The 10,818-nt window shown below is 45.7% G+C and overlaps 1 protein-coding gene and 1 long non-coding RNA gene across 2 annotated transcripts; both read left to right on the top strand.

Annotated features, from left to right (window-relative positions):
* The first annotated feature begins 266 nt into the window (after positions 1–266).
* On the top strand, positions 267–834 carry LOC149393509 (uncharacterized). Its single transcript, XM_089618055.1, has 2 exons — positions 267–497; positions 538–834. Exons 1-2 carry the CDS (start codon positions 267–269, stop codon positions 832–834), a joined length of 528 nt encoding a protein of 175 aa, XP_089474181.1.
* Positions 835–2,294: 1,460 nt separating this feature from the next.
* Positions 2,295–4,092, top strand: LOC149393508 (uncharacterized). Its single transcript, XR_016299889.1, has 3 exons — positions 2,295–2,402; positions 2,793–2,902; positions 3,838–4,092. It is a non-coding gene; the product is annotated as an uncharacterized LOC149393508 (long non-coding RNA).
* The last annotated feature ends 6,726 nt before the right edge of the window (positions 4,093–10,818 follow it).

Below are 10,818 nucleotides of genomic sequence, written 5' to 3'. Positions count from 1 at the left end.
TGTCTTCATGGGGTTCCTAGCTCGATTGTTTCTGACCGTGATGCTCGCTTCACATCCAGGTTCCGGAAAAGATAACAAGATAACCTGGGGACTCGCCTGAAGTTTAGTATTGTTTTCACCCGCAAACCGATGGTCAAAGCGAACGAACGATCCAAGTGTTGGAAGATATGCTCCGAGCTTGTGTTTCAGACTTCCAGGGCTCGTGAAGTCGTTATCTTCCGCTAGTTGAGTTCTCGTACAACAATAGCTATCAGGCGTCAATTGACATGGCGCCGTATGAAGCTCTATATGGGCGGAAGTGTCTCTCTTCAGTTCATTGGGATGAAACTGGTGAGAGCAAGCTTGTTGGACCTGAGATACTAGAGCAGACCACAGAAGCAGTTAAGAAAATCCAAGCTCGGATGAAAACGTCCCAGAGTTGTCGGAAAAACTACGCTGGCAAGCGTAGGAGGCCTCTAGAGTTTGAAACAGGAAAGAAAGGGAAAACTCAGTCCAAGGTATGTTGGACCTTTTGAGATCCTTGAGCATGCAGTCCAGACAGCTTATCGCTTGGCGTTACCGCCGTCTATGTCAAACCTGCACGATGTGTTCCACATGTTCATGTTACGGAAGTACGTGTCTGACCCTTCGCATGTTCTGCAAGAGCAAGAGGTTGAGATCTCAACTGACATCAGATATGAAGAACCAGCTGTAGCGATTCTTGATCGGAAAGATAAAGTCTTCAGGAACAAGACCATTCATTTGGTCAAGGTTTTGTGGAAGAGGCATGCTGTAGAAGAAGTTACGTCGGAGCTCGAAAGTGAGATGCAAAAGAAGTACCCTGCTCTGTTTTAAGTTTCGAGGACGAAACTCTTTTAAGGGGGTAGGGATTGTAAAGGATAACTTTTGAATCTCGCCGTTTGTAAAATTTACGAGCTTCCGTTTGTTACAATTAAATTAATGAATGAATTATGGACGTTGAAGTTTAGAGAGTTAATTTAAATTATTTTAAGGTAATGGAAAATCTCGGAATAAATAAAGGATTTATCGAGTTCGTCTCGAGTAATAAATTATTTTCCGATGAAATATTCCGAAATTTAATTTAAGAAATAAATTCTCAAGGATGAGAATTATTTCCGAGAAACCTTAAATATATTTAAATTAATCAAGAACGAACGAGGAAAGTCTCGGTTTAGTTATTTAATTAAAATCCGATCAGTCACGGATTTAATTAAATAATTACATTACAACGGACGTGATTGTAATGAAAGTTCGGGACCCACTTATAAGAATTTTTGAGTTTGGGGTCGGTTTGGAGAGGAGGATATGGGAGGGATCTATGAGCAAATAAGGGATTCTTTTTTTCTTCTCTTATCTTCTTCTATCTTCTACTCTCTTCTTTTCTCTTCTTCACGTCATTCTTCTTCTTCTTCTCTTCCTCACCCGCGCGAGCTCCAACACAACCAGAACAAAGAAAAAAAAAAATTCAATCGGCAACGACCACCCAAGGCCTTTTCTCTCCGGCTGCTCAACCCCCCAGCACCACTCCTTCTCTCTCTTCTTTTTCCTTGCTCGCGCTCGCCCAGCGCTCCGTCACCGAGCCGCGCGCACGCCGTCCAGCTGAGACCGAGCGACGGCCGTGAAGCTTGAGCTGCCGCGAGCTAGAGAGGACGCCGGTGAAGAGAAGAGTGAGCACCAAAGAGTTTGATTTCTCCAAAAGCAAGGTGAAATCCCTCTTACCCAAATTGAATTTAAGAGTTGGGGTTTGGATAAATTAATTTGGGGGTTCCTATTTGTGAACGTGGGAGATGGTTTTGAATTGGTTTCTGGGGTGATTTACGCTGGGTTTTGATGTTGATGATTGGAGTTGATGAGATTTGGTTTCAGTGTTGGGTTATGGTTGTTTGCTTGGCCGTGTCATTGTTGGCTGTGTGACTTGATTTTAGCCGTGTGGTTCTTTGTTGTGGCCGTGAGTTTACTTGGCCGAGGGACTTGTTTCAGTTGTGAGTCCTTTTGATTGTTTGTGAAGATAAAATCTGAGTCTCGGGGATTTATTTTGTGGTTAATGCTCGGTTTGATTGTTGGTTGAGTTAGTTCTCGGGTTGTGAAGTTATGTGAATTTGAAATCGTCGCTTGTGTTTTGAGATGAGTTGGTTCGTTTCGAGTTTGGTTAGCTCGTTGTGAGATTGAAATGTGAATTTATTGACAAGTTTGGGTTTTGTGACAAGTGATGTTATTAGTGGTTTGATTTCGGATTCTAAGTCGAGTCGGGAGTTTGGATTTGTAACTTGACTCGATATTCGTTTTTATTTCACAGCTCAGTTACAGATCAGAGAGAATCGAGCGAGAGCCGGCGGAATTGAACACGTTGAAGCCGGAAAAGTAGTGAATTCAGAACATATTTTTAAAGCTCGATCTCACTCGTGAGTCGTTTATCGCTTTATAGCGTTAGACTCGAGTCTTAATTTTGGATTTGAGATTTGTACTCAAGGATTATTAATTATTTATTAAGAGATGTTCGAGAATTTAATTTTTGGTTAATTCATTTAGAATTCTCGGTTTGTACTATTTTCGGATTATTCATTTAATTTATTTAAGACTTGTTAAATAATGATTTGGATTTTATTTCGTACTCATTCTCTGGTACGAATTCGTACGAGTCTTGAATAAGTTTAAATTCCGAAAAGCCGGGAAATAAGTGAATTAAATTCTCGAACCCCTGAACCGACTCGCAGTGAATCCCGATAACGAACCTTAAGCTTGTCATCACCTTTCGGACCATTGACTAATGAGTTTTCAACTTTGGGTTTTAGTTTCTCGACGCCTCAGAACGTGATAACGCTCCAGGATGTGTAGAGTCTCGGGAAGCGTGAAAAGCGAGGAAACTCCAGAAGTCAACCAATTTTCAGACGATCTTTTCCGGGTAAGCGAGGAGACCTAAGTCAACTACTTACCAAGGGAATAACCCTGTTTGTTTGTGCATTTGCTTGTTAGTAAACAAGAGTAGGTGAAAGCCCTAAAATGAATAAACTTGAAAGTTAAGGCTTCGGCCACTCTTGCTTGAAAACTTAGTTCGGGTACGCCCGTTAGGTTCAAACGCTAACTTGAACCAGCCACGTTGTTGCTTTGTTGTTGTTAGATCCCTCTGCTAACCATAGAGTTTGGCTAGATCGGAGGTGACATGAGAGCATGTTAGACTCTCGGATTCGAGCCGATGGTAGAAGTACCGGGAGTCACATCCTGAGTCTTCAATCTAAAACACTTAACGAGCATGAAAGGGAAACCATAATTCTTTCGGGATTTATCCCGAGACGCTCTCCTGTTTGTAATTAGTTGTATACTCTATAAGCTAGAGTATCCAAAAAATAAATAATGTTGTCGGTGGTACCCACGAGTTCCGACTCGTGTTGAGGACTAAGACGGTCCTGATGGCGCTGAGTACTCCACGGGAGCTGCTGAGAGCACCCCGTTCTAGCAATGGGAAAGGTCGCCCCGGCGAGCCCATTTGCTGTGTCATGACGACACGTAGCGCCGGCGCCCAACTGAAGATGATACCACTAGTGGATCCCAGACAGTCTTAAAACACTTAAGCTACTGATGACTACTGCTCGAAGTCTGAGGTTGGCTTCTTGTCATTCCAAGGGTTGTAGCAGGGGATGTTGTATAACCTTGTGGAATGGCAAGTGATAGCGTAGAGCGAGGCCCCGCGTTAGGCATGCTCTTGAATCATATGTATCTGCATTCTGCATTCTTGTATATTTGTTTGCACGTCACATGGCATTAGTCGTTTTACTTTATAGATAGACTCCCACTTACTGAGTCAATCGACTCATAGTTTTATGACCCTTGGTAATGTAGATAAGGGAAAAGCTGGTAAGCGGGACACGAGATTGAAGACCGAGACCGAGCGCGTATTGCCTTGACCTATGGGCTATGGGGTTTCTGAATCGGGGGTTAGTGTCTTCTGTTGAAACGTTCCGGAACATATTTGTATAGGAGTCGCTATTAGACTCTAAGTTATAAAAGCGAAAAATTTCCCCGAATTTTCGCAAACTATTTTATTATATAATCTTATGAGATATTATGCTTAATTAATGTGTTTATATTATGAGTTATGTATAGATTTGACTTGATCAGTCGCAGTTCGTGGGTGAGCTGTCGCTCGCGGGTCGTGACAGATTTTGTGGTATCAGAGCCCCAGGTTTAGCCGTTTCTGTAGACTTGGGATACGTGTTCTCGGTATAGGTCGCGAGTATGCCATGTGATAGTGTTGTGCTTAGAGTCGACCTGTCTAGAGATAGGTTCGACATGATGCAGGATGAGTTGCTAGGAGTTAGATATCTCCTCCCCGATGAGATTCGTCTGTACCGCAATGCGATCACGTGAATTCCTTCGACCGCAAGTACGTTCAGTGTCGTGAGAGGCACCATCACTTAGGGGCCGGTGGATCGGTCTGACTTGTGAGTGGATAAGTGTCATCTCGACGTTTCACTGCTCCAGTACGAATATCGCGATGACCCCTCCTTATTGGCCAACGTTGAGTCGATGGACTCGTTTCACCGCTGACGGTATTATCAGCTGAGGTGGTGAGATGTTCCAGAAGGTGATACAATACACGTTGGGGCCAGGAGAGGGGGACGAGTGGGAGAAGCAACTTACGAATTCTACCGGCTCGGGATTGAATCGGTTGTCCGATATGGAGACCGACTTGTCCAAGAAATTGTGGATCGGTGTCTGATGTGCTCGAGGATAGACTCCAGCGAGGTATCGAGTATTGGGAGCTATGTGTAGAGCTCCAATATCTTACGCTGGAATCTGATTGTCCCTTGTTAGCTGTCTTGCGAATGCAGACCGAATTCCTCGTCGCGACGCGATGTGGTATATGAGTACCTTACCCCCGATGATTGTTTTTCCGGTGGTTGTTCCGCATGATGACGAGAAGGTTGACTGTGACGAGGGAGATTCCGAGGAGGATCCCGCTGAGCCTTCGGACGACTCAGCTGCGTAGACGTTTGCTTGTCAACCACGAGAGTGGTTGCTTTGTGTGTGTAACGAGAGAACTAGCATTTTGTGCTTAAGTCTCGTTTGACTAGGCCTTGAGAGGCTAGTCCAGGTTGGTTATGCATTCTCGATGATGTGACTTGGATTTTAACCATGCCCTCTTCCATGTGTAGAATTGAGTAGGCATGAGGCCTAGACAAGACCCGTCTAATGCCGAGAATGTTACAGCGGCGGATCTCACGGAGATCAGACGCATGCTGGAGAGACAAGGTGCCGACGCAACCCAGAGAGATGAGATGAATCGGAGGTTCGCGCAGCAGCTAGAAGAGCATAACCACACGATCGCGGAACTCAACAAGGTTGAACGCGCCGTCTCAACAGCACCCAACGCCTCCAATTCCTGGAGAACGACGTGAGAATCCACAGCCAGTGCATGTGGATCCTCTTGAAGAGCTTAACCTCCTGATTCCTGACGTCGACCCTCCAGTGGGCAAGCCTGTGTACGAGAGATTTTGTAAGCAAAAAAAAAAAAAAAAAAAAAAACCTCCGACGTTTGGAGGCAATGTTGATCCAGCTGCATTTGGGAATTGGATCAAGAAGATGCAGCGGATCCTCAACTTTATGTAGCTATCTAATACAGAGTGAGTGGCTTGCGTCATAATCAGCTGGAAGATGAGGCTAGGGGCTGATGAGAGGTGATGGCATCGTCTGAGGATGTCCACTCGACTCGAGGAGAACGATCCGAGGCTCGACTCGAGGAGAACGACTCGAGGCTTGACTCGAGGAGAACGACCCGAGGCTCGACTCGAGGAGAACGACCCGAGGCTCGACTCGAGGAGAACGACTCGAGGCTCGACTCGAGGAGAACGACCCGAGGCTCGACTCAAGGAGCGTGAGAGTTTGGTACGAGGACTCACCAGTCGACTCGTGACAGAAGGCTTGCCGCTTTTCAGGACCTCTGGACTGACCATCGGCCCTTTGAACGGCATGTCTTCTTGGCGTCTCGGGTTTTCCAAAAATGACCGACAACATTAGCCCCCCAAGTTTATCGCTCGGGAGGCCCGGGGTGCTGAACTTTTAGTTGTTTCCGCCAGGTGTTTGAGGAAAATTTATCTCCCAGGGCTTCACCGTCGCGAAGCTTTTGTGATTACAGAGAATATTCTTGCAATTGCAAGTGCTCTCTCTCGCTTTTCCGTCTCTCTCAACACGATTATGTGATCAACACGTGGAGGAGGATCCGAGCGGATGAGAGGCGTAGCTCAACGTGGGTGAGGAGGACGCGGTCGCATCCATCGCTCTAGCCCCGTGGCAGCGGGGACATGCGTGCACAGGTAGGGCGTGCGTGTGCGCAGAGACGGATCGGTGTGTTACGGCTAGTTGATCTTTGGGCGAGGTCAGGCCCAAGTCTTTCTTCGATGGCGTTTTGTTTGATGACATCTTCGACCCGGAGTCCATGCAACTCGACGGTGATTAGAATGGCAATTATTGTCTAATTGCGACATGTTAGGGGAAGATCATGGCGTCCGTCTCGGCCAGCTTGGAAGGCGACTGCACTTTTGCGTTTTGCAAAGGCGTGCTCATTCCGAGGTCTCGAAGACGGAGGTTGATGCTGCGGGCTGATGCTTCGAGAAGACGGAGTGGCACCTGGTTGAAGGCTCTGCCGCACCGGAGGGCTTCGACTGCTTGGGGATCAATGCTCAAAGTTCGATCACGCATCAAGCATAAGTCGGTCTCACGAGGCATCCGCCATTCCAGCTTTGGTGACGCTTCTTCGTCTACATTCGGAAGATCGGCCCATATTCCCCAAGCGTGGGTGTGAATCTATGTTAAAGACGCGAAGGGACATCGTAACGAGTAGTGATGTGGACATGTTCTGTCATGGCATTTTCGATGCCCAAAGGGTAAGCTTCCCTCCGTTTGTTTGTTTTGTTTTGCAATAGTCTCGCTTTGGCTAGCCTGTGCTTCAAATCGTTACAGGTACTTGCTCGAGGAGCGGGACTCGACTTGAGGAGAATGGCTCGACTCGAGGAGCAAGGCTCGACTCGAGGAAAATGACTCGATTCGAGGAGCGAGGCTCGACTCGAGGAGAATGACTCGACTCGAGGAGCAAGGCTTGACTCGAGGAGAATGACTCGACTTGGGGGGCAAGGCTCGACTCGAGGACAATGATTTGACTCGAGGAGTGAAACTCGACTTGAGGGAAATGACTCGACTCGAGGAGCGAGGCTCAACTCGAGGAGAATGACTCGACTCGAAGAGCGAAGCTCAACTTGAGGAGAATGACTCGACTCGAGGAGCGGGGCTCGACTTGAGGAGAATGGCTCGACTCGAGGAACAAGATTCAACCCGAGGAGAATGACTCAACTCGAGGAGCGAGGATCGACTCGAGGAGAATGACTCGACTCAAGGAGCGAAGCTTGACTCGAGGAGCGAGGCTCGACTTCGAGGAGAATGACTCGACTCAAGGAGCGAAGCTCGACTCAAGGAGAATGACTCGACTCGAGGACCTAAGCTCGACTCGAGGAGGATGACTCATCTCGAGGATCAAGGCTCGACTCGAGGAGAATGACTCGACTCGAGGAGCGACGCTCAACTCGAGGATCATGATTTGACTTGAGGAGTGAAGCTCGACTTGAGGAGAATGACTCGACTCGAGGAGAATGGCTCGACTCGAGGAACAAGATTCAACCCAAGGAGAATGACTCGACTCAAGGAGCGAGGCTCGACTCGAGGAGAATGACTCGACTCAAGGAGCGAAGCTTGACTCGAGGAGAATGACTCGACTCGAGGAGCGAGGCTCGACTTCGAGGAGAATGACTCGACTCAAGGAGCGAAGCTCGACTCAAGGAGAATGACTCGACTCGAGGACCTAAGCTCGACTCGAGGAGGATGACTCATCTCGAGGAGAGTGACTCGACCCGAGGAGCGAGGCTCGACCCGAGGAGAATGACTCGACTCGAGGAGCAAGGCTTGGCTCGAGAAGATTTTACATGACCTCACTCGTTGCCTGGGACTCTTCTAGGAGGAGCATGCTCGAGTGAAGTCTCAGCTAGCTCAGGCCGAGCAAAGTTCTTGCTCAGAGGCGGAGTTCACGAGTCTTTGCGAGCAGCTTCAATTAGCTCGCGTCGAATGGGGAATCTCCAAAGGCGAGTGTGATCATGCTCAGTTGGCGGTGGCGAAGATGGCAGGACCTACACCTTGTATGGCGGTTCAGGTGCGTCTTGTGGCGGCTCCAAGTGTGTTGCGATTAGTCATCATACGCAACGCCTTGTGGCGACTCAGAGCGCGTCGTGAGAGACGGTTCTGTGCGTCGTTTAGCCGTCTAGGCAAGTCGCGAGGGATGGCCTAGATATGCCATGTAGGCTTCTTAGGTGCGCTGTATAGGCTTTCTAGATGTGCCATGTAGGCATCTTAAGCACACCATGTAGGCGTCTTAGGTGCGTCGCGAGGGACGACTTGGTCGCGCCATATAGGCGCCTCACGTGCGCCATGTAGGCGTCTTAGGTGCGCCATGTAGGCGTGTTAAGTGCGCCATGTAGGCATCTTTGGTTGTTGTCAATGGTGCCCACAAGAAGAGTTGTAGTGTGTATTTATGTACATAAGATGTCATATAGTCTTACGAAGACTCTTGCTTGTAACTGCTTATTTATTAATAAAAGTTGAAACATTCATTCAATCTTCCTTGTCTGAAGCTTTATGATAAAACATTAGTCTTTAGTCCATAAACAAACCTAACAACTTACGAAGAGACAAATGTAGATTTGCATGAACAAACTCTTCGTAGTTTGCTTAAAACGATATATTCGCAATCTAAGGGTCAAAGGACTATTGACCTCAGTATGATTGTTAGAAGAATCTATGATGTCTGGTTATGAGGCATTGAGAGTTGGAGACTCTATAGTTCTTCTAGGTATCTTCCGAAGGTACTGAATTGACCAGTGCACTTCTAGAGACAAGATAAGAACAAACCATTTAACCTCTTATGTCTCGAAGTCACTATGTATGAATTGCATCATGCTTACCTTAATCCTGAAATGAGACATGTCATTTCACAGCTTACGTATTCTCATTTGAGAAAGTCAGAGTTCGGACTCACTATGTGATTCCGAACAGGGCTTATTGGTGAAGTACTAAGTTGTGAGAATGTCATGAGTAACTTTGTGAAGTTCTCATAGATATGGAATTCATGTACAAGATTGCTGAAATGCAATGTATGTCACCTCATGCTTTGTTCCTTGGAGTGTGAATAAATGAACTGGCCAGCGTCCAAATTGAGTCCTGACTCTTTTGGATGAAACAATGTGACTTGTTAGCTCCTCGTCAATACATTGTTTCTAACTTATTCACAAGCGACAAAGTAGTTGAGGAAATAACAGCTAGAAGGGTAAAATGGTAATTTAGTAAATCCCGAGTAGCTGATGACATTCATGAAGGGTAAACATAGATAATATTAAGTGGATCCGCTCATCATAATTAGGTTGAATTCTTGAGTAGAAAATAAATTCATTTGAACCGAGAGATTTTCAGTGTCAACTCATTAGTGGAGTCAGTTGGCATTAAGCTAAACTTGGAAAAGGTTTGTGAACTTTTGAGTCCAAGTGTTTAGCTCAAGCTTTGTTCATTTGGGTCCATGAGGTCACTGTCACGAATCACATCGATTAGGAATAGTTAAACTGGAAGCTAAGTCAAAACAAGAACGAAAATTGTCAAAACGGTATTTTTGTCTTTTGAGACATAGGATGAAATGAATGTCAATAATTTTTTGACATGGTCATTTGATGACAAGTAACACTCGGCCATAATAAGATTAATTGGGCCTTGTGGATTAATTTCATTTCATAAGAATTTTATTGAAAATTCTTAATGGGCCTTTTTCATGTTGTTATGAAACTTCTAGAAGCCTTTTTCTAGATGGTATAGGCGCCCAACATACCCAAATAAAGAGAGAATGTTTTGTGCATGAATGTATGAAGATACTTGCCAAAAGAAAAAGGGGAAACAAATTTCCCCTACGGGGAAACCAAGGTGGGCGCCCAAATGAGTCAAGAGAGAAGCAAATAAACGAGGAAACAAATCCAAGGACTTGCTTGGCAAGTCTTGGCCGTGTGACTCTTTGAAGGAAAAGGGAAATTGGCTCATGAATATATGATATTCTATAGAAGAGGAAACTACCTTATTGAAGGTGAGACCTCTCCTATAAATAGGAGCCTCATTCCACACTTTTCATTCATCCAAGTTTAAGAGATTTGAGAGACTCTCTCTCTAGAACTTTGGCCGTCCCTTCCTCTCTCTTTCTAGTTTATTTTCGATTTTTTGTTTTGGCACCTAGGTCCTCATTCGACCTAGTGTTTAGCTCTGCGACTTCAAGACTCATTCTTAAGTCATAGTGTTTAAAAGTGCCCACTCACTAATTCCTTTATTTCGAGTGATTTAGAGATAGAAACTTTCGTGGTTGCTCGATGTGCCGAGGAAAGAAAGAGAGACGTGCTGCGAGGGGAGATGAGCGTTGCAAACTTTCCAAAAGCTTCTTCAAAGTTCAAGCTTCAAGAAAGGTTAGTAAACTTCTATACTCATAATAGTTTTTATTTATATGTACTTGCTCTTTGTCAAGGTTAGTAAAAAACTGTTTTTACTTGTAAATTTTTTTTTTAAAATTCTGCCGCTTACCGAAGCGTTAATTATTTTCTTAAACCCTAGATCGATTCCAACAAATGGTATCAGAGCTATGTGTTGTCGCTGATTTTCGGACAACTATTTAGGAGCCCAGAGTGGTTAGACCCAAGGCCGGACCAAGTGGTCTCACTCTGGCTCGAGCGTGTCGGACTTGGTATCCCAAGT

This window comes from Urtica dioica, chromosome 6 (assembly GCF_054948205.1).
Source record: "Urtica dioica subsp. dioica isolate 48M chromosome 6, U.dioica_male_clone48M_v1_H2, whole genome shotgun sequence".
NCBI classification, from domain to species: Eukaryota; Viridiplantae; Streptophyta; class Magnoliopsida; order Rosales; family Urticaceae; genus Urtica; species Urtica dioica.
This window is presented reverse-complemented; position numbering and strand designations above follow the sequence as displayed.